Consider the following 24855-nt stretch of genomic DNA (forward strand, 5'->3'; position numbering starts at 1 on the left):
CTTCAGCCTTCAGATAGCTGGTTTTCGTAGGTAGTGTAATTTCTGATCATTGGAAAAGCTTCAGAAAGTTCATACGAAAGAAAAACAAGTATGCTTTCAACCTACTTGAAAAAATTACTTGAGTATGCAGTGCACTCATAATAAATGTATTAGTCTTTGTGTCTATCTAACACTTTATTGTTGTTTGCTTGCTTTTGTAGGCAGGGTCTCTCTGTGTAGCCCTGGCACTCGCTCTCTTGATCAGGCTAGCCTTGGTCTCAGATATCAGCTTGCTTCTGTCTCAAATGTTTCCCAAAATGTATTTGAATAGAATAGGCAGTTACTAAGGCATGACTAAAAGAACTGACTTGTTGCTATTGTTTTCCATTAATTAATTTATTCACTTTTCATCCCAATTGCCGCCCCCTCCTAGATGCCCCCCTCTCGCACAGATACTTCCTTACCCTCCCCTTAACCTCCGAGAGGACGAAAGATCCCCCTCCATATGGTTCCCCAACCATAGAACATCAAGTCTCTGCAGGGGTGAGCTCATCCTCCCCTACTGAGGCCACACAAGGCAGCCCAGTTAGGGGAACAGGATCCACAGACAGGCACTTTAGGAACAGCCACTTCTGGCCCTGGGCTTTTTTTGGTTGGGAGAGTTTTAATGACTGCTTATATATTTCCTTAGAGGTTATAGGTTTATTTAGATGGTCTGATCCTGATTTAACTTTGGTAAGTGACATCTATTGAAAAAATTGTCCATTTCTTTTTAGATTTTCCAATTTTGTGGAGTACATGTTTTTTTTTGAAGTAAGGTAATTATTCTTTAGATTTCCTCAATGTTTGTTGTGTTACCCTTTTCATTTCTGACTTTGTTAATTTGGATATTCTTTCTCTGTCTTTTAGTTAGTTTGTCTAAGGATTCATCTATTTTGTTGATTTTCTCTAGGAACCAACTCTTTGTTTCATTGATTCTTTGTATTGTTCTCTTTATTTATATTTTATTGATTTCAGCCCTGAGATTGATTATTTTCTGCTGTCTTATATACTTGGGTGTGTTTGCTTCTTTCTGATCTAGAGCTTTCAGGTACATTGTTAAGTGCCTAGTATGAGACCAGGAGCAAGATCCCGCTAACATCAAATGGGGTGATGCTGGTCTGAGTATGTCGTGGAGTCTACTGGTGTCTTCACCACCATGGAGAAGGCCGGAACCCACTTGAAGTGTGGGCCAAAAGGGTCATCATCTTTACCCCTTCTACCAGTGCCCCCATGTTTGTGATGGGTGTGAACCACGAGAAATATCACAACTCCCTCAAGATTGTCAGCAATGCATCCTGCACCACCAATTGCTTAGCCCCACTGGCCAAGGTCATTCATGACAACTTTGGCATCATGGAAGGGCTCATGACCACTGTCCATGCCATCACTGACACTCAGAAGACTGTGGATGGCCCCTCTGGAAAGCTGTTGCGTGATGGCTGTGGGGAAGCCCAGAACATCATCCTTGCATCCACTGGTGCTGCCAAAGCTGTGGGCAAGATCATCCCAGAGCTGAATGGAAAGCTCATTGGCATGGCCTTCTGTGTTCCTACCCCCAATGTATCTATTGTGGACCTGACATATCGCCTGGAGAAACCTGCCACGTATGATGACGTCAAGAAGGTGGTGAAGCAGGCATCCAAGAGCCCACTAAAGGGCATCCTGGGCTACACTGAAGACCAGGTTGTCTCCTGCAACTTCAACAGCAACTCCCACTCTTCCACCTTTGACACTGGGGCTGAATTGCTCTCAGTAACAACTTTGTAAGGCTCATTTCCTGGTATGACAATGAATATAGGAACAGGGTGGTAGACCTCATGGCCTACATGGTCTCCAAGGAGTAAGAAGCCCTCGACCACCCACCCCAGTGAGGACACTGAGAGCAAGAAAGAGGCTGTTGGTTGCTGTCCTCACTCGGCCCCCAATACTGAGCATGTCTCACGATTTCCATCCCAGACCCCTTTAATAGCAGGAGGGAACTAGGGAGCCCTACCTATTCCCTTGAATATCATCAATAAAGTTCCCTGCACCCACCTCAAAAAAAAAAAAAAGTATACATTGGTTAGTGCAGCCATGATGGAAATTAGTGTAGAGGTTCTTTAAAAAAAAAAAAAAAGTAGAACGGCCGTATGACCTAGCAACACTATTCCTGTGCACAAACCCTGAGTTACACTTATGCACTCAAAGAAGTGGCACCTGCCTGAAACTCTATCAATTATTGAGTAGAGAGCAAAAACTTGATATTTATATACACAGTGGAATTTAATTCATGGATAAAGAATGAAATCATGAAAATTGAAGGAAAAGCAACTTAGAAAATACACCGAGTGAGGTAAGCCTGACTCAGAAAGACAAACACCTAAGGTTCTCCCTTTTATGCAGCTCCTACCTACACATTTCTGCAGCAGCGCACTTAACATTGTGTGCTATAAGGGGTCAGGAAGATAGAAAGGGGTCACTCAAGTGAGCAAGGTACAACCATCAGATACAAAACTGGAAGGGAAGGAATAATGAAGTTAAGAAAGTCTAAGCAGGGGGTTGGGGATTTGGCTCAGTGGTAGAGCGCTTGCCTAGCAAGCGCAAGGCCCTGGGTTCGGTCCCCAGCTCCAAAAAAAAAAAAAAAAAAAAGAAAGTCTAAGCAGGGAGGTGGTGGGACAGGGATAAGTAGGGAAAGGAATAACTGAACACAGCATACATGAAAAAAATCTAGAAAATTATAAATTTATTCCAAACATGAATTTTAGACTATGAGTGGAGCCACCCTCAATGGATGAATAATATTCCTACAAGAAGCCACAGTTTACTCAATGAAAGTCCAAGTGCCAAGTGTGGGGTATACCACAGAGATCCCCTGCCAAATACAATCTGTTGCCATTGCTCTTGGTTGACCAGCAGGGATTGTTAAGAGCCTACTGCTGGAGTTACTGTTTGTTTATTTATTTATTTATTTTTGCCACAGGGCACAGGGAAATCAAACTGGAACTGAAAGATGCCTACCTATTGGCCAGTCTTCACAATGGCAGAAGCAGTTACGTAGGCTGAAAGGGAAGAAATATCAACAGCCTTGCCTAAGTAGATGTCCTGTGAGCTACAGTAACGACCTATCAGGCAACATGTTCCTTAATAGTAAAACAGTGCAATAAGTATTACAGGGCTGAAGAACCCATTTCTGACTGGATTTGAGGTCATTTCCTCAGGAGGAAACTCATGCCTGCCCCATCTCTCCTTGCTCCCTCTTTCTTCTCAATAGTGGTTTTTTTTTTAAATAACAAAATAACATGTAATAAGATAAAACAAAAAAACATTTGAATGTTGAACAAGGCAAACCAACAAAAAAAAGGACACAAGAATCAGAGACCCATCTGTTCAGATACTCAGGAGTCCCATAAAAACACCAAATAAGATATATATGCAGAGGACCTGGTGCAGAGCTGTGCAGATCTGGTGCTTGCTGCTTCTGTTTTTCTTAGTTCCTATGAGCCTTGCTTAATTGATTGGGAGGGTCTTGTTCTGGTTTCCTCCACCCTCTGGCTTCTACACTCTTTCCACCCTTCTTTTGCAGGATTTCCTGAGCTCTGAGGGGAGGGATTTGACATCCCATTTAGATGCTCTCCACATGTCTTGCTGCAGAGCTCTGTATTTGTCTCTATGTGCTGCAGGAAGATGCCTATCTGATGATGGCTAAATAAGGCACCAATCTGTGAATATAGCAGAATATCATTATATATGCATACACACACACACACACACACACATACACACACACACACACACACACATTTGATTTTTCCCTTGGTCTCTGGAATATCTAGTCTCTGGTTCTTGGTCACCCATTATTGGTATGGACTCCACATCATGGAGAGGATCATAAGTCAAAGGACATTGGTTACTCCCACAGGCTTCGTGTTAGCATTGCCCTAGCATATTTTGCAGGCAGAACAGACGGTACATCAAATAGTTTGTGGCTGGGTTGGAATTTTCATTTCCTTTCTTGGTAGCCTTCCCATACCAAAGACATTAGAAGATGCAGTGAGGATTCTAAGTAGGCGCCTATGCAGCTCTTCCTCCCCATGTTCAATGAGTTGTATAGGTGTTGTCTTAAGCATGGGACCTTGCTGTCAGTTTTCAGACAACAGCCTATTGTCTTGGGAACATCCTGGGACTTCTATGGGACCCCTTTGGCCAACAACTCAATTGGATGTGTCCCTGTACCGGAAGCTTTGTTTGTTGACAAGAGATGCATACTTAGTTTTTCAAACCCAGTTTAAGAGCGTGTAGCTGGTGAGGCCATAGGTCCTAGGGGAGGGGGAAATTATTACAATATCGCTACATGTTCACCTTGTCAAACCATCTTGTAAGCACCCACAATGAGAGATTAATACCCTACACATTCTCCATCAGAGATGCTAGAAACCCATACCTGGCCAAGTGCCATAAATCATGGTAGAGTATTGATTCCTAAATGGGTCACTCCCTCCCAGGCCCAGGGAATGTACAGAGGAGGGGGTGGAACAAGGATAGAGGATAAAAAAGTGCAGCGAAAGCATGTAAAAACTTGCTGAGCAGAGTGGAATACACCTTTAGTCCCAGCATAGGAGGCAGAAGTAGGCAGGACTCCATGAGTTAGCAGTGTTATACACTTGGTCTGCATAGCCAGTTCCAGAACATCCAGGGCTACATAACAGATACTATTGACGATTCACGCTTGCTGGGAGGAACAGCCATCTTTTCAGTGGTGTACGCTCAGACAATTTGCTCTGCAGAAGATCATTTCTAATCTATGCTTGTGCAAGAAACTTGAGTTAGACTTAGTGGGGGCACACAAAAGACGTGGAGAAGAGAAGGGGACTTGCTAAGGATCTCATCAGGAGAGGGAGGGAGCTGAAAGGAATGTGGGAGAGGAAAAAAGGACTAAAATTAATTATGTAAGTATATAAGACTGTCAGAAAAGTTAAATGACTGGAGAGGTGGCTCGGCAGTTAAGATCTCTTGCTCAACTTCAGACTCGACTTCAGTTCCCAGCACCCATTTCAGCTGACAACAACCTAAAACTCCAACTCCAAGAATCTGATAATTGTGGCCTCCATAGGCACCCACATGAGGGTCAGCTTAAACATGCACACTCACCAATAACAATTTTTTTGTATCATTTCTCCTCCAAAAAACTCCCTGCAAAACATAGCCAAGCACTGGCTTGTGCACTTTAACTCTGGCCACTGGAAGTCAGAGGTGAATCTGTATGCTTGAGGTCAGGTTGTACAGAGTTAGTACCAGGACAGTCGAGCTATACCTTTCTCAAACAAGCAAACAAAAAAAAAAAAACAAATGAAAACAAAACAACAAACAACAAACAAAACCCCTGTAAAACACATATACACAAATCTCATTTGAGCCAGATGTGGTGGTGTAAGTTTTAATGTCAACTTTTTGGAGGCAAAGGCAGGAACTCTGTGAGCTCTAGGCCAGCCAAGCATACATAGTAAGATCCCGTCTATAAATGAAAAAGAAACAAAACACTCTTAGAGCACATACATGAAAAGCACAAAATATAAAATCTATACAAACACCAGAAACATTCCATTTTTCACATAAATGCAAGGAAATTGCAAAGGAATTAATAATTTTTTAAAAAATGACATATAATATAGTAGGAAAGTACTTTTAAAAAGCTTACATTTTCCCTCTCAAATGAACCACACTTACCAACAAACGAGATTAAATTAAGTCTGTTTTATTACATATGTATCAGTTCAATGAGTCAAACAGCTCTACAGTAAAGTAGAAAGAGCATTACCTCACTTTATTTAAACAACACCCATTGGACTAAAGTTAATTAGTCAACTCACATCACCTCAACGCAAATGCTCTTTTAAATGGTTGTGGTTGCTACTGTTAGAGATAGTGTCTTGGTAGCTTCAGCAGTTCAAGCACCAGGCAATATAAGCAGGCAAAATCATGACATTCTTCACCAAATCTTATTTCAGAACTATAAAAAATAATGCAAACCAAAGAGCTCACATAAGAGTCAAACAATGATAAAAATGCCCATAATTTTACTGTACTCCAGGTTATTTCCAGAAATATTCTGTGCAAATAAATTTGCCCAGTCTCCATATTTATTTTTCTTATAAGATTAGACTACATGATATTTCATATTCTGTTTTGAAAAAAACACAACTTTCTCCTATTTGCTTTATACATATAATTTTTAAAAAAGACTTATTTTATTTACATATATGTGTATCACATGTATTCTACAGTTCTTAGGGTTGGAATTGCAAATGGTTGTAAGCCACACGATGTTGAGGCTGAGAGACAAACTCGGGTCCTGTCAGGGCAGCTTGGGCTCTGAACTATCTTTCTACCTTTGTTTTCTCTTCTTGCAAAGAAAATTCCACTTGCTTATAACTGGCTCATCCTAAACTTCCCATGCGATGTTCAAATCCACTACATCCATTACAATTCTCTAACCTTTCCCATCCCCACCTAGCCCAGTGCTAGAATAAAAGGCACGTCCTATCCTGCCCAGTGCCATGGGATTTTGTCCTATATATATTTGTATAACAGGGATACAACTACACTTTTGAAGGTTTCAGTTATTTTACACACACACACACACACACACACACACACACACACACACACACACATTTTAAATATTGTGTTTGTGTGTGAGTCCACACGTGTACATGGAATTCACAGGTTCATTTTTGAGAATAATTTTCTATTTCTACTGTATGGGTCCCTGGGATGGAACTCAAGGTTATCAAGTTTAGCAATAAGCACCTTTACCCACTGAGCCTGCTTGTGAGCTGTTCTCACCTTTCTTCCAAACACATAAATTGTGCAGACAAGGCCACCAGATACATTGCTGTAAATTATTCAGTTCTTTCCTGTCAGCTCCTTCAAGGAATGTGAAACACATAAAAGCTTCTCTATTCCTACATATGTAAGGTTTCTTTCCAATGAATTCTTTCATGCTTCACAAGGTAGCTACAATCGCTGAAGGCCTTCCCACATTTTTTACATACATAGGGTTTCTCTCCAGTGTGAATTCGTTCATGACGGTATCGGGCACTCTGATGTGTAAAAGCTTTCCCACAATGCTTACATATATAAGGTTTCTCTCCAGTGTGAGTTCTTTCATGGTTGCGAAGGTACGTGGAGCACCTAAATGCTTTTTCACAATACTTACATGCATAGGGTTTCTCTCCAGTGTGAGTTCTTTCATGATTGTGACAAGCCTTACGTTGAATGAAGGCTTTCCCACAATGCTTGCATGGATATGGTTTCTCCCCTGTGTGGATCTTTTCATGGCTGATCAGATGACTGGAATGAATGAATGCCTTGCCACACTTTTTACATACATATGGCTTCTCTCCAGTATGAATTCTTTCATGACTATACCTGGTACTGGAATGGGTGAAGGCTTTGCCACAATGCTTACATGTGTAAGGTTTCTCTCCAGTGTGGGTCCTTTCATGGTTGCGAAGGCATGTGGACCATGTAAATGCTTTCCCGCACTGCTTACATACGTAGGGCTTCTCTCCAGTGTGAGTTCTTTCATGATTGTAGCAAGCGTCACGTTGGATGAAGGATTTGCCACACTGCTTACATGCGTAAGGTTTTTCTCCAGTGTGAATTCTTTCATGGTTGCGAAGGGATGTAGAACAAGTAAATGCTTTCCCACATTGCTTGCAGACATAGGGTTTCTCTTCAGTGTGAATTATTTCGTGTCTGTAGCAGGCGCTGTGATGGCTGAATGTTTTCCCACAATGCTTACATGTGTACGGTTTCTCTCCAGTGTGAATTCTTTCATGGACGAGAAGGTGTGAGGAACGAATGAAGGCTTTGCCACACTGCTTACACACGTAGGGCGTATCTCCACTGTGAATTCTTTCATGTTTCTGGAGGTATGAATAGTGTCTGAATGCTTTTCCACACTGGTTACACACATAACATTCCTCTCCTGTATGGATTCTTTCATGGAGGATGAGTTGGCTGAAATTAACAAAGGCTTCTCCACATTGCTTACACATAAATGGTTTCGCTCCTGTGTGGATTTTTTCATACATCTGAAAATAAGCATATCTCCGGATGGCTTTTTCAAACTGATTATATCTACCTTCACTGTAAATTCTCTCATAATTTTGGTCAGAAGTGAGAATTCCATAGGCTTCACTAGGTTGTTTCTTTTTATAAACTATCTCTCTAGGACCTTCTAGTAGGCGAAAGGGCTCAGACGTGAAATCTGCCTGTTTCTCATACTGAAAAGCTACGTGCATATGTCTCTTACTCTCGAATGGTTTCTCTCCAGTTTCACCTGTGAGATGCATTTGTGAAAGGGAGTGACCATTGGTGCCTCTTGCCCACATACTGGTTTCATACACTGCTAATGCAGAAGACATGTCCTTGTTAACAACATATCCTGGAATCCGGTGGTGGGCTTCTCCATGCTGAGAACCATCTTCAGATTTACAATCTCTCTCAATCGTCTGAGTTCTGCAAAATATGAAAAGGGCATACTTAATATCTTATGATTAGCCAAGAGAAGCACCAGGGGCTGGGAGCTGTGGCTCACGTTGTTAACTCCTGTTAATAGAGTGGTTGCAGGAGCAGAGTAACACCAGCTGGAGGCCCCATCGAAAGAGCCTGTTCTAAGTGTTGAGTTTACTCTTATAAGGACTTTTTCTTCAGGACTTTGGCCCCTTGTGGGTTGCCCATGCTCATTAAAATAGCCTGCACCCATTCCTATAGAAGTAATACTAATGAGATCCCATGGGCTATGTAAAATAACAAAAACAAAGTTAAAAAAAAAAAAGAAAGAAACCCTTCTTTTCAAAAGAAGACAAGAAGTTACTGGAAGAGGAATGTGAGGAAGGATGCTGGAGGAGATGGCGAGGAAGGGAGATCTACGATTAGATGTGCTGCATGTGTGTATGAAATTATCAAAGAACAAGTGTTTAAAATCTTCTATACCAGTTAACAGTGGGGAATATGGCTTATGCAAAGGATATGGGTCAAGCATGATGCAATCGAGATATCTGAATATCCTTTATGAGATTTATTGAAGCTAGAGCCAAATTAAAACTAAAATTCACAATACTTGATATATATCCAAATCCTAAAGAAAACTTGATAAAAGTATATTAAATCCTTTTGTGCATGAAGTGTGTTATATATATACATATATATGCACATATATATATATACAACAATGTCTTATATTGTTTAGTGTAACATATTAAATGGAATCCTTAATAACTGTGGATGCACAAACTCAGTGCAGGTTTTAGAAATTTGTCAAAGAACCAATTTACATTTAGATATAGTTGGATCATTGGTTTTCATATTTCCTAAAACAAATTGCAAATATTTGATGCCAATCTCCCTCTTTGAGCGTGGATTACCGCAGATTTCTTCTGACATTGGCGTAGTCCTCTTCAATGTTTTCTTCTGTTTTCCCTGGAAGTCAATCAAAAGAAACTATTATGACTTATCCAGCACTAGAAAACACTTATAGTCTACCTTTTTCTGTAGCGTGATGTGACCATCATGTCCCCTTTCCATATTCAATTCATGAAACCACACAGATGAACAAGAAACATCTGTTCTCTCACTGAAGAAGCAGAGAAGCAGAGTGTGTTGTTACCTATGGAGATCAGGTTCAGAAAGGTCTCCGTCATCACATCTCTGTAGAGCTTCTTCTGACTGGAATCCAACAGAGCCCACTCTCCTGGACTGAAGTTCAGAGCCACGTCCTCAAAGGTCACTGGCTCCTAAAACAATAGGGAAATGGTTAGTGTTAACTGCCATTTTGACAAGATCTGCCACCTCGACAGGGCCAGGCCATTTTAGTGAAAGTTGGAAGACAAGAATGCTGATAGGAATGCAGACAGGCATCCCCATCTGTGACATTTTAGAGAGAAACTGGAGCTCTATCAGAAACAGAGGGCATTTGAGCCCTACCTTTGCCACAAGTCTGGATTCATTCTGCTCAGGGCTTATGATGACATTGACTAAAAAGACATTGGACTGATTTATTTGACAGAGGAAAGGGGAATGTACAGTCTTAAAGTCTTGGACAAGCAGATCACAGACAAGGCAGCCGTGCTGAATAAAGAGGTCAGCAGTGGACACTGGGACAACACAGAGGGGGCAAGAATCGGGAATAACAACAATGTGAGACCACACTTGGCTTGGGCAGTGTAAATATCCATTTCTGAAAATTTGTACCTGGTAACTTATTGTCAATCTACTAACCTCTATGCACCAGTATGCAAGTATGCCTGCTTTACACAATCAAAATGCATTATTCCAGTAGCCACACTTCCCGATGTCTGAACTCCATTCAAATACAAGTTAGAACACATCCAGACTATCTGGATCTGAACAGAACTAGTTTTAGGTACACGGGCAATAGCCACATTTTACAAATGAACCTATAAGAATACTCTTTTCAGAGCCAAAACCATCCAATGGAAAAAAGATAGCATTTTCAGCAAATGGTGCTGGTTCAACTGGAGGTCAACATGTAGAAGAATGCAGATCGATCCATGCTTATCACCCTGTACAAAGCTTAAGTCCAAGTGGATCAAGGACCTCCACATCAAGCCAGATACACTCAAACTAAGTGAAGAAAAAGTGGGGAAGCATCTCGAACACATGGGCACTGGAGAAAATTTCCTGAACAAAACACCAATGGCTTATGCTCTAAGATCAAGAATTGACAAATGGGATCTCATAAAACTGCAAAGCTTCTGAAAGGCAAAGGACACTGTTGTTAGGACAAAACAACCAACAGATTGGGAAAAGATCTTTACCAATCCTATAACAGATAGAGGGCTTATATCCAAAATATATAAAGAACTCAAGAAGTTAGACCGCAGTGAGACAAATAACCCTATTAAAAAATGGGGTTCAGAGCTGAACAAAGAATTCACAGCTGAGGAATGCCCAATGGCTGAGAAACACCTAAAGAAATGTTCAACATCTTTAGTCATAAGGGGAATACAAATCAAAACAACCCTGAGATTTCACCTCACACCAGTCAGAATGGCTAAGATCAAAAACTCAGGTCACAGCAAATGCTGGCGAGGATGTGGAGAAAGAGGAACACTCCTCCATTGTTGGTGGGATTGCAGACTGGTAAAACCATTCTGGAAATCAGTCTGGAGGTTCCTCAGAAAACTGGACATTGAACTGCCTGAGGATCCAGCTATATCTCTCTTGGGCATATACACAAAAGATGCCCTAACATATAACAAAGACACGTGTTCCACTATGTTCATAGCAACCTTATTTACAATAGCCAGAAGCTGGAAAGAACCCAGATGCCCTTCAACAGAGGAATGGATACAGAAAATGTGGTACATCTACACAATGGAATATTACTCAGCTATCAAAAACAATGATTTTATGAAATTCATAGGTAAATGGATGGAACTGGAAAATATCATCCTGAGTGAGGTAACCCAATCACAGAAAAACACACATGGTATGCACTCATTGATAAGTGGCTACTAGCCCAAATGCTTGAATTACCCTAGATGCATAGAACACATGAAACTCAAGAAGGATGACCAAAATGCAGACGCTTCACTCCTTCTTTAAAAGGGGAACAAGAATACCCTTGGCAGGGAATAGGGAGGCAAAGTTTAGAACAGAGGCAGAAGGAACACCCATTCAGAGCCTGCCCCACATGTGGCCCATACATATACAGCCACCAAACTAGATAAGATGGATGAAGCTAAGAAGTGCAGGCCGACGGGAACCAGATGTAGATCTCTCCTGAGAGACACAGCCAGAATACAGCAAATACATAGGCAAATACCAGCAGCAAACCACTGAACTGAGAACGGGACCCCCGTTGAAGGAATCAGAGAAAGGACTGAAAGAGCTTGAAGGGGCTCGAGACCCCATATGAACAACAATGCCAAGCAACCAGAGCTTCCAGGGACTAAGCCACTACCTAAAGACTATACATGGACTGACCCTGGGCTCCAACTGCATAAGTAGCAATGAATAGCCTAGTAAGAGCACCAGTGGAAGGGGAAGCCCTTGGTCCTGCCAAGACTGAACCCCCAGTGAACGTGATTGTTGGGGGGAGGGTGGTAATGGGGGGAGGATGGGGAGGGGAAGACCATATAGAGGGGGAGGAGGAGAGGTTAGGGAGATGTTTGCCCGGAAACCGGGAAGGGGAATAACCATCGAAATGTAAATAAGAAATACTCAAGTTAATAAAGATAAAAAAAAAAAAAAGAATACTCTTTTTTTCTGTCATATGCTTATGTATAACAGGCCACGGCTATGACCACATTCTGATGAATTATGGCAAAGAACGTGTGCTGTGAACAAAGACTTATCCCAAACCAGCCTATCGATCAGAATCATCTGGTCATGTTACCCTTCTTTAAACTCCTTTTTCAACTCTAAAACAAAAGGAAGCCAGAAACCAGTACCCTTATGCCGCAGTACTGCAACCAAACTTTGCAGCTACATTTCTTAAAGGGCTGGAGAGATGGTTCAGCAGTTAAAAGTAACCATTCCTCTTAACAGGAGTGGAGTGTGTTCCCAGAACCCACTTCTCCTTATAACTGCATGTAACTCTAATTCCAGGGGGGTCCGACTTCTTCGGGCATCCACTGGCACTAAGTCTCTCACACACTGACATACATTTAGACAAGATCATAAAGAATCTATAGCAAATGTGCAGCTTGGTGCTCATGGGGTTCCCCTAGCAAGTGTAACAGGGGCTGCCTTGGTCTCTGCTCCCTGCCATTGGACGGATGCCTTTTCCCTCTACTTGGACTGCCTAAATGGGCTTCTGTGAGCAAGGACGTGCATAGACCTGCTGGGGCTGAATGCCACAGTGATACCCAAGCCGGGCTCCCTTCTGTAGTGGTTTGCCCTGAAGTTATGTGTATTTTGATGTTAATTCCAATGCCCCAAGGACAGCTGCCTAGTCAGGAATCAGGTGACTTCACCAGAACCTTCTCCCCATTGAATTTGTAAAGTACAGGTGTGGGGCAGGTACAGGATAGAAGGAGGCCTGACGTTGGAGAAGGAAGGATGGGCGGGAGAGAAGTTTGAAGGAAGAGGAGACTGGAACGGAAAGGAAGAGACAGGAGATAGGAGAGGGAGAACCTGTGGCAGGACGATGGAGGCTGATGTAAAGATCTCTCTCTGTGTATTTACAGGTTGTTATTAATGTTCTCAAGGGATGGATGGTACTGGGCTTTGTATGTTTAAGTGGGCAATTATATCTTACCAATTGGGTCAAAGGTTATTGTGTTGTTTGTTCTTTTATGTGACGGTTTGAATGTAGGAAAGTGTGTGGTGGCAAGAGACACTGGGCCGCCGAGGAGTTGGGATGTGTTTCCGCCAAGATATCTAGCAGATATCTTGGGGCACCACAGTGCGGACCTAGCGGGGGGTGGGGGGGAGACAACAACATGCGTGTGAGTTACAGAGTGTCCCTGCCTCAGGAGTTAGTGTGTGCTCATGGAGACAAGTAGGAAAGTAAAAGAACAAAGAGAAAAAGCTCTTTGTGGGCACAGACTGTGGAAAACAATTACAAGCTACTGTGTCGCTGGTCACACGTAATCCTGAGGAACAATGGTGGAAATGGCTTTGTGCTGCGCTGAGCAAGGTGCAAACTAAGCCACTCCTCCCCAGGAGTAATTGCTGAGTCACAAGTTCCACAGTCACCCCAAGAGAGCAAGCCTCTGACTGGGGAGCCTTCGCGTGAGTACTCCTTATCTCTTTAAAACTTCTGGCCTACATTATATAATTAAGGGTCATGGCGGTGTCAGGCCATTTCAAGGTAGCTAGCTCACCGAATTGGGCAAATCAGACCCTGCTGGTTAAGACAAACTGTCAGGCTAATGACTGTCTAATATGAGTAACTTTCATCCTCCTTCCCGTGCCTTAACATCTTGTGACCTTTTCAAATCTCTCTTCTTCTACCCTAGTACAATGTGTACACTTGAGGACTCAAGAGCCCTTTTTTGTATCGTAAGCTGCAATAACCTGTTCTCTCCAATTATGGACTAACAGTCATTTTACGGATCATTTCTCTCCTATTTCCTAATCAACTCCCAAGGAAGCAGGCTCTCTCAAATCATAGCATTTCCTTGACTCTCTTTACTAGATAAATGTTCCCCAACTCTCATCCAAACAGTAACTCAACTCACGGGTCAATGCCTTTATAAGAGGCTTACTGGGGGTTTGTGTTCTCCAACTGGAAGTTGCCACAAACATAATAAGTCATAGAAAAGGCTTTAGCGAATGGGACTTCACTTGTCTTGGGTGATGTACATACACCACTCAACTAGGCACCTAAGCACATGGTAGCAATCTGGGACACCCTCCACACCCCTGCATCAAATGATGGAAATAAGTTCCTCCCCTTAGAAAACCCTTAACAAAGACCTATGTCTAGTCAAATACAAACCAGTACTCATCCAGGACATATGGAAATTGGACCAATCCAGTATTAGCTAGTTTTTGCTGAAAGCTCATTAAGATGAATTGTACCCTTCAAAGAATTTTTTTTAAAGGAAAACCATTATTTACAGTATTATGCTTAAACATACTTAGGAGTTCATATGATTAAAACCAGATGCATTATGAAAATGACATATTAAGTTTCTTGACAAGGATGAAGACGTGATTTTACGGAAGAAAATAAGTGGACAAAAATACCAAGAAAACAGGGCACCTATTCTTAAGAGCTCAATTATCCCACATCAAAACAATCTCTTTATCATAGATGCGTCAAAGTATGAAATTTTCACAACACTTTAGATTAGGCCAGTCAAATTCCAGCACAGATTTGGGAGGAGCTCTCGAGATGCACTTCCTGATGGCCTTTGTGCCTACAAGTAGGCCGACCATGCTCCAATGGATGAGGCACACCCATCCATTTTCATCTGTATTTCCTAATGGCTGAGCATGCTGAACCCTTTTAAGTATGTACCAGTCATCTGCATTTCTTATGAGAACGTTCTGTTCAGTTCCACAGTTGTGATCATTGTCTTCTTGTTCCTCTTCTTCCGGGCTTTAAAGAAAGGGCTTCTCTGTGTAGCCCTGGCTGTCCTGGAACTCACTCTGTAGACCAGGCTGGCCTTGAACTCAAGAGTTCCATTCGCCTTTGCCTCCTGAGTGCCAGGATTAAAGGCAATGGCTACCATGCCTGGATGTCACAGTCCACACTTTTTCTTTTTCAACTTTTATTGATTCTTTGTGAGTTCCCCGTCATGTACCCAGTACTGCTCATCTCCGTTCCCTCATACATGCCCTTTGCCCTTAAAGCCAAAAACCACAAAGCAACAACACAAGCAGCAAAAGACAAAGCATAGAGCATGTCTCATCATGGAAGCGGTAGTTTGTCAGTGTGCCCCACAGTATAGTTTTCTGTCCACACAATCTTCACTAGCAAATGTCGTTGCAGTGAGTCACTGGTCTGGTTTGAGATCTGACTGCTGTGACATCATCAATATTGGATCTTCACCGGGACTCCTTCTCGTTATCCTGTTGGTGTCCAGTGTCATGGAGGTCCTGCAGCTCTGGAGCAGCAGGGCTGGCCCTTCATACATCACAACTGGCTGCAGGTGATAGAGATTTGGGGTGGGCTAATTCAGAGCTCTGGATCTGGGCCTGGGTGGTAGCTGAGCTGTTCAGCCGCTGGCTCTCCCTTACCTTCACCACTAGAGTGAGCCTCTCAGCGCTGGCCACCCAATGCTACCATCGGCAGGAGGGCGGGGGATCAGCTTTGATGGAATCAGCTTTCCGACGCTCATGCTTTCAGAGCTAATCCCCTGCACCCATGCCTACAGATCCAGCTCCACTGTGCTGCCCAGTCAAGGCCTGGGGCCCATTTTCCCAAGTGCTACAGTCTGTGAGGGGCTGGGGAGACAGCTCTCTTGTTCTCACCCCTTGGGGGCTGACTCGTGCCATTGCCATCAGCGTCAACACCACTGGGTTGCCCAGGTGAAGTGCAAGGCTCAGTCCCCTGGGTCCTGGAAGCCAGTAAGGGGCCAGGGCTAGCGCTCCTGCTCCCATGCCTTTGTAACCAGCTCTCCAGGCGAGATGGGCAGAGCAGCACCCCAGCGCCCACACCACCTCATTGTAGATGAGTGGGCAGAGCCAGATCCCTACTGTGCTGCCCAGGTGAGGCACAGTGCCTGCCCTCCTGAGTGCTCTAGCTGGCAAGGAACAGGGCCAGGTCTCCTGACTGCTGCAGTTGGAGAGGGGCGGGGGATGGGGGCGCGGGGACCACACCTCTCCCCACACCACCTCACAGGAAACAAGTTGCACTGCCCAGGTGAGGTACAGGGCCCTACTCTCCCTAGTGCTACAGCTGGTGAGGGCCAGGCTCAGCTCACCTGCTCTCACGACCCTGACTCCCACAGGTGGCATCTCCCCTCGACCCAGGCCACCTCACATAAGAGTGGCAGGGCCAGCTTTCCCATGTTCTTGCCCTCGGGGATAGATGGCCAGCGCTGCTGTAATGCCCGGGGGCGGTGCACAGCTGAGTGCTGCAGCTGGTAAGGGGCAGGCATAGCTCTCCCGGGCTAATGACCCTCCGGGAAGCATTCCTGATTGCCAGAGGTGGTGAGGGGGTGCAGGGGGCATCATCTCTTCATGCACACCACCCCATGGTAGACGAATGGTGCGGTTGGCTCTCCCATACTCACATTTTTGAGTCTGGCTTACCCACACCCCCACCACCAGGCAGGGCCAGCTCCAGTGTGTGCTTGGGCAGGGTGCAGGGCCCTCTTTTCCTAGTGCTGCTGCAGGTGTCACATTGTGGCTGCTTCTGCTACAGGCTGGCCATGAGACTGGCAGGCCCCTGGGTGACATCCATGCTGGCCAGTGTGGCAGTTCAGTGGTGACTATGCCTCCCTATGCCATGCACTGGAGGGCAGGTCTGTTCACGGCATGGCTGTCTGCAGTTCTCGCCCTGTCTTCATCCTCCTGCACAGCTCGGGAGGAAGATTTGATTTAATCTGATTTTTATGAGTCCTAGGCATAACAGTGCTTTGGCCACCAAGTGAGGTATCACGCTAGGATGAACAAAGGACTGCCTGCCATCAGCTGATGATGTAGGACACCACTACCAACAAGGTGTCTTCTTTGACCATTGCCAGGCCTGTGTGTGTGTTGGGGGAGGGGGGATACAGTCTACATTTTACTTGGTGTTTGATATTTTTTAGTTGTTTTTAAAATTGTTTTATACGCCTTAGACACTAATCCAATTAGACGTGTAATTGGTTTTCTTCCATTCTGCAGGCTGCCTCTTCACCCAACCCCTTATTTTGCTGTATATAAGCTTTTCAGTTTCATGAAATCCCATTTGGTTTACTTGTTAGTTCAAACTACTGGAGTCCTACTTAGAAAGTCCTTACCCGAACCTGTAAACTGAAGTGTACCTATCAAGTTTTTAATCTAGAAACTTCTGGATATCAAGTTGTGTGTCAAGGTTCTTAATCCATTTGGAGTTGAGCACACACTGGAGCTGGCCCTGCCTGGTGGTGGGGGTGTGGGTAAACCAGACTCAAAGGTGTGAGTATGCGAGAGCCAACCGCACCATTTGGATCATGTATACCATCATGATCTAGTTTCATTTGTCTGGACCTTGCAACTGCATTAAGAATCTGTCGCCTGAGTCAAAAGGCTCTCATGAGACATAGAAAGGATGCTGGGCTGACTGTAGGTACAAGGAGAAAATGTAAACTAGCCTGTGACCTCTGGTACTCTGGTAACCAGTCTGGAGGTTTCTGAAATTAAAAATAAATAAATAAATAAGGCTGAAAGGATGGTTCAGCAGTTAAGAGCACAGGAAGGGCTTCCAGAGGCCCCAGGTTACATTGTTAGCATTCACAGGCTATCTCCTTACATTGTTAGCACTTACAGGCTATCTCATAACTGTCTGAAATTCCAGAGCAGGGAATTCAATACTTTCTTCTGGCTTCCATAGATACTACATACTTGCTGTCTACAGACACACATGCAGGAAAAGTACCCATATAAATAAAAATAAATGAAAAATTTAAAAACTTGAAATAGATTTACCATATGGCCTAGCTGTACCACTCCTGTATGTCCAAAGCACTTTGTATCTTATAGAGACACTTGCAAAACCATATTCATTGCTGACCAATTCATAATACGTAGGCACTAGGATCAACTTAGATATTCCCTAACTTATGGATAATGAAAATATGGTATATATGTACCATGGAATATTATTCTGCTGTACAGAAGAATGAAATTTTCATGAAAATTTCAGGTATATAAATGGAACTAACAAAATTATACTGAGGAGGTTCACCCAAGCTCAAAAAGAAAAGCCCTGAGAGGTCTTCCTCCGATGAAGTTTCTAGGTTGTAATCTTTTGTTTTTGTGTTTCTGAGTATATACGGAGGATAAGAAAGCAAAAGTAGGCTATTGGGGGAGGTGGGTGGCGGCGGGAGGATTATGAAGGGATAGTATATGGGTAAACTGAAAGTAAAGAGGAGGGGCTGGAGAGATGGCTCAGTGGTTAGGAGCACTGACTGCTCTTCCAGAGGTCCTGAGTTCAATTCCCAGCAACCACATGGTGGCTCACAACCATCTGTAATGAGGTCTAGTGCCCTCTTCTGGCTTGTAGGCATACATGCAGGCAGAAAGTTGTATGGTGTATAAATAATAAATAAATAAACAAATAAATAAATAAATGAAAGGAAAGAGGGAATACTGGGGACAAAAGGGCTCAAACAGGTTTGGGAATGACAGAGATAGGAAAAGGAAGGGCCGAAAAGGACTTAAACAAAATGAAATTCACAAGAAGTTATCTGGGCACTTCTGATCTTACAAATCAAGGGGTTAGTAGAACATGTGCAATGAGTGAACAGTGAGAAAATACTGAAGAGTTAAGGAGGGATGTGGATGGAGCATTAGAACAAAAGAGGTTTAGGAACTGGGTTACCAAAACTAAAGATGTGTGAAGTAGAATCATGAAACACCACTAATTTGTAAGCTAATTTAAAATACATTTTTCCTGAAGGGAATAGGAAACAAAGTCTTACTATGTAGACTTTGTTGGCCTGGAACTCTGTATGCAGACCAGGCTGGCCACAAGCCCACATAGATCTAAACAAAAAGAAGTACCACATATAAGTGAACAATGTTGCTCCCAAATGCCATAGGGACTGGTCATCATCATATAGGTTACTGGTCAGAGAGCCCCCAGTAGCATCCTGTCTTAGTTAGGGTTTCCCTTTCTGTGAAAAGACACCATGACCAAGGCAACTTGTATAAGGGACAACATTTAATCAGTGTTGGTTTACATGGCAGGAAGCATGGGCACATCCAGGCAGACATGGTGCTATAGAAGGAGCTGAGAATTCTGCATGTTGATCCAACTGTGGGCCAGAGAAAGACTGGCATCCTCTGGTAGCAAGGAGGGAGCTCTCTTCTGTAATGGGTGCAGCCTGAGCATTGTAGGAGACTTCCAACGCTCATCACCACAGTGACACACTTCCTCCAACAAGGCCACGCCTCCTAACAGCACCACTTCTTTTGGGCCAAGCATATTCAAATCACCACATTCCACTCTCTGGCCTCCATAGACTTGTTCAAACACATGACTCTGTGGGGGCCACTCCTAGACATGGCATAATGCAAAAATATATTTAGTCCAACTTGAAAAATCCCCATGGTCTATCAGTCTCATCAGTGTTGAAAGTCCAAAGTTCAAAGTCTCTCTTGCGATTCATGCAATCTCTTAACTGTAATCTCCTATAAAATCAAAATCAAAACACAGATCACATACTTCCAACATATCATGGCATAGGATATACATAATTATTCTAACACATCACAGCAAGGAAATACTGGACCAAAGCAAGAAAATAATAGTTGGTCAAACTCCAAACTCCATGTCTCCATGTCCAATGTCAAAGCACTCTTCAGATCTCTAACTCCTTTCATCCTTGTTGACTGTTGTTGACAGATCTGGCATCCAGCAAAAACAAACTTCATTTCTTTTGTGCTGTTTTCACTCCCTGATAGCAGCTTTCCTCAGCCTGTATCTTTCATATCTTGGGGTATCCAAGGCAATTTCGACTTTACAGTTTTTTGTTCCAATGTCTGGGATCTACACATGATCCTTTGAGGTCCTCCAAAAGGCTAGTGTCACTTCTCCAGCTCTGCCCAATGTAGCACTCTAGGCTCTGGTTGACTCTGCTCCACTGCTGCTGCTGTTCTTGGTTATCATCCCATGGTACTGGCATCTCCAGTGTGCTGTAGTCTTCTGCTGCAACTAGGCTTCACCAATGGCCTCTCATGGGCTCCCTTCATGGTACCATGCTTCAACTGACACTGCACCTTCACCAATGGCCTTCCTTGGTCTCTCACAGTGCCAAGCCTCAGCTGCTCTCCATGATCCCTTCATGGCTTCAAAACCATTATATATTCCACATTACCAAATCCAGCTGCAGCACAAGATATAACCTTAGTTATCTCTGGACCACAGCTTGTGTTCTTAGATAAAACTTTCCTGAAAACTTCACCTCAGTGATGCTGGTCTCTTCTTAATCACCACTAATTTCTTAGCTCCAGCTGACTAACATCAATTGTCCCAGTAGTCCCTTCTACTCTTGACTCTAAAGCCAGAACCACATGGCCAAAGCTTCTGAGTTCTGATGCTTGCTTGGCTGGGTCATGGCCCCCTTGTGCTATTATATCACTACCAGCTTTCTGTTTTTCCGCTTCTTCACTGCCTAAGCTTGGCTGTCATGGAGCTTGCTCTGTAGACTTTGAACTCAGAGATCTGCCTCTGTCTCCTCAGTTCTGGGACTAAAGGTGTGTACCACCACATCTCTACTTAGAACTACCTTAGGCTAGCCTTGAACTCAGAGATCCGCTTGCCTGTCTCCTGGGATTAAAGGGATGTACTACTATGCCTGGCCCTATGCTTTTCATGGACACTGTTCCTCAAGATCTGGGTCAAAAGTCTGTGTCCTCCATTTCTGGATTATAGTTCATTCCAGATTAAAAGTCCAAATGAAAACAATAGGCAAGTAATAATAATGCCAACATGATATAACTATTCCTAGTTCAATGGCAAATGTATAAACTAAGCTTAGCTAGTGGGATCTTGCCCCAAACTAACCACTCCCTTAATCTGTTAATCTCCTCAAATACAGGATTTAGCTCCACTGTACCTCCTGGTGCCCTTTTATTACTTGAACTAATCATTTTGTATTTTCCCTTCCTAAACTGGCTATGCTTGTTCAAAATGCTCTCCATGAGAGTATACCAGAGGACAAAATCTATGCTGAGCTTTTCTGAGACTTCCTTTGTCAATGCAATTAAGATAAATCTCTTTACTTTCTCCTCAGCAGACTCTTCAGACAAGGATAAAAAGCAGCAACATTCTTCATGGAAACATCATAAGAACGAGCTCCTGAGTTCAAATCACCCTCAGCACCAATGTCTTCATTACTCCTACTAGGATGGCCCATTAAGTCCCACTTAAATGTCTCATGGCATTCTAAAGCCAAAGTTCCCAAATCTACATTCCTCCAAACAAAAACATGGTCAGGCCTATCACAGCAACACCTACCTCCTTCCTGAAGTGGAAATCTAACGGCTGGAGTAACGTGAAATGCTGTGTTCCCAGTGCATGGCATGGCACGGCTGCAGCGTACATAAGTTAACAATAGTTGTGGCTGCCCACACATGTTCTGCATGAGATCATGCCAGTGAAAAACCTCAGCAATGGACTTGGGAGTGGCTTCCAAAGCCGCACCAGTAACCGAGAAGCAACTGGTGGAATTTCAGGATTTCATTATGATCAGCAATGGCTCAAACACACACCTGACATTGAAATGGACAATCGTTAACAAAAATTTCTAAGTCTTTTATGTGTAACTGCTCTCATTGCAATAAACTATATTTTGCTTGATTTTCCTTCCTTAAGATTTATTTTTTTTATATGTCTTTGCATATGTCTGTGTGTACACGATTCGTGCGCAGGCTCTAGAGGCCAGAGGAGAATGTCAGGAGCTGGATTTACAGGTGTCTGTGAGCTGTCCAACCTGGCTCAGAATCCAAGTCCTCTGTCAAAGTAGTAAGCATTCTTGACCCTTGAGCCATCCATCTCTGGAGACCCTACACTTTCCTTTTAATTTTCTTTTCAACTTCTATTAGAAAATCAAAAGTGCTCTTTTCTAAATACTGTTTACCCCAAGTTTTAAAAAATTCATTGTACAAATAATTTAATTTTCAAGTAATAGTATACTGTTCTATGACAATGTGACCCTCTCCAATTTCTTTCTCATTTTAATATGCAACTTCTCGGTATTTTACCTATAATTAGCTAAAATTATCTAGTACTCTGCATCCCCATAAATTTGAACATGAATACAATACAGAGAGAATTTTAAAGAGTAATAATTTTTATAGCATTTAATACTTTTTAAAACATAGCAGGAGGTAAAAATCAATATACAGTAAGCAATATCATTTCTCTACTCCAATGAAGATTAGAGTGAAAGAGAAAATCAGGAACAAAATACCATTCATAGTAACAGGAAAAGAATTACCAGCAAAAGGGTAAAAAGATTTCAGCGACAACAACTTCAAATGGTAAGGAAATTGAGTACTCAAGTCCATGAGCTGACAGAAATCGATTGTACAAATAAATATTCTACTGAAAATACTAAATTCTCCCCACCCCAAAGAATATCATCTAGTAAATACTAATCAAATACTTCCAGTCACAGCTGATTCTATTTGGAGAAGCGGCCTCGAGCACACAAGCAAACGAAGTACGTTCACAAGCATCTGATGTCCTTCACAGGGCTCACAAACACCAAGTCTGGGAAAGCATTTTAAAAACCCAAACTTTGGCCTCAGAATTGGTCAGTGGGGAAAAAAAAAAAAATCAAAGTACTTCTCTACTTACTCTAAGATTGAAAAATTACAGAGGGCATAACTAAATACTCTTTAATCTCATTTTCAAAAGGTCAGAACACACACACACACACACACACACACACACACACACACACACACACATATCGCGCGCATAAATTGGGGTTCGAGGAACGTAGCCTAAAGCCAAAGTCCTTGTCCAGGCCTAGTGTTCAGTTCCAGTACTAAGAAAAATATAATTTGCAAAGGCGCTGAGAGTAAAGCAGCAGACATACCTGTAAGGGCAAATGAGCAACTGCTCACACCACCCAAGTCCCCTTACACCACAGTCTGGGCTCAACCTGTCATTGCTGCAGTGTCTGCGGAGGCGCAGGTTCCATGAGGACTCACCCCATGAAGAGAGGGGCCTGGGACGAAGTAGCTTCCCTAGGGCAGAACAGGGAGAGCTCCGGTGCCCGGCCGCCTGCTCTGCACACAATCCCAGAGCTTTGGGGATCACCGAGGCTCCAGGGCACAGTCGGCTGCACAGCACCAAGGGAACAGCCGACAACAGCGCCACAGACTCTGCAGTGTCACGCATCTTTCACTTACGACTCCAGGAGCCCAAGGCACACTCACCATTTCCTCTTTCAGATGCATCCAGGTGTTCTTCCTAATAGGCCTAAAAGCAGGAGAGATAGTCCAGACCCCAAACCACAGACCTTCCCAACAACACAAGACTCAAACATGGCGGCAAGGGCGGGGCCTTCCGAATATACGGGTTCTTGATTGGACAGTTCAGGAGCAGCAGTAACAGCATCCCCGATTGCGGAAAGATGGTGACTACCTCGAGCTTAAATGCCTTAATTAGTAACATTCGTCTTCCCCAATGCAGTTAGAATGGCAGATTCTTTTGTAAGCCCGTATTTTGTTTTCGTTTTGTTTTTTAAGGTGGGCTAAGCCGGTTCCGACCTTGTTTTTAACTTTACATTTAAGGGGGACAGCTACGTTTTGCGGTGGCTCACACTCTTATGGACTCTTCTTGTGAACTCTGGGGCCCTCTATTGCTTTGCTCACAAACAGTGTCCTGGGTTATCCTGATTCAAACTTTTAATGGGAAAACCCACAGAATCAAAGGAATCCCTAGGGACAGGAACAAGGAGGGCCTACTATGCAAACTCATGAACTTGGAATGAGGCAAAAGTGTTGTAAAGCTCGCTCATACCTTATGTTTCAATTTATTGATTTTGTTTACTTGTTTTTATTGTTCTTTTTGAGGGAGAATCTCTGTTAAGCCGCTGTGGCTGTCCAAGTGCTCGCATACAGACCAGGCTTGTCGGGAACTTTGCTTCCAGGGTGCTGGAATTTAAAGGCAGGGGCCACTATGCACTGCTACTCAACCAATCCCCTTTTCACTAATAAAATTAAAGTAACAACCAATGAATACAATTATTGAATTGCAGAGAGATGAATCATATAGCAACAATGTTCAACATAGATTTCAAGACATATGAAGAGTAACTTCAATTCAGACCAAAAAGTTCCTTGGCTCAGAGTCCGGAGGAATGTCTATATCCACAAACATAAACATAATCACAGCCTTCAGATCGTAGTGAGAAACAGTCATTCCGTAGTGCTGAACCCTCACATACAGGTTCTTGTGTCTCCAGAAGAGGACGCTGTGGTGGAGACTGAATATATACCATGTCTTGATTGTGCCCTGGCCTTTAGACGGCCAAGTGGAGAAGGTGATGGAAAGGAGCCCAAAGGAGGGCTTTTATGAGACTCCTCAAGGTCTCATAATGGAGATTTCCCAAGAGGGTTACCTTGGGTGCACGGAGCAGAGTTGTATTAAGGACTCTTAGACTCTCGGCTACCACTACCTTTTATATGCTCATCCCTAGAACATCTTGCCTTTTTAAATTTTTC

The 24855-nt window shown here is 43.2% G+C and overlaps 2 protein-coding genes and 1 pseudogene across 2 annotated transcripts in view; 2 read left to right on the forward strand and 1 right to left on the reverse strand.

The window, feature by feature from the left end:
• The window catches only part of Ftl1l5 (ferritin light chain 1 like 5), a 576109-nt gene that overhangs the window by 479155 nt on the left and 72099 nt on the right, over nucleotides 1-24855 (forward strand). The window lies entirely within an intron of this gene.
• Gapdh-ps24 (Glyceraldehyde-3-phosphate dehydrogenase, pseudogene 24) lies at nucleotides 1169-6664 on the forward strand (annotated as a pseudogene).
• Nucleotides 5422-23663, reverse strand: Zfp763 (zinc finger protein 763). Its single transcript, NM_001108063.1, is given in 4 exon segments — nucleotides 5422-8523; nucleotides 9432-9486; nucleotides 9674-9800; nucleotides 23566-23663. Coding segments are annotated over 4 exon segments (1764 nt in total). The 5' UTR covers nucleotides 23587-23663; the 3' UTR covers nucleotides 5422-6962.

This window comes from Rattus norvegicus, chromosome 7 (genome assembly GCF_036323735.1).
Source record: "Rattus norvegicus strain BN/NHsdMcwi chromosome 7, GRCr8, whole genome shotgun sequence".
NCBI classification, from domain to species: Eukaryota; Metazoa; Chordata; class Mammalia; order Rodentia; family Muridae; genus Rattus; species Rattus norvegicus.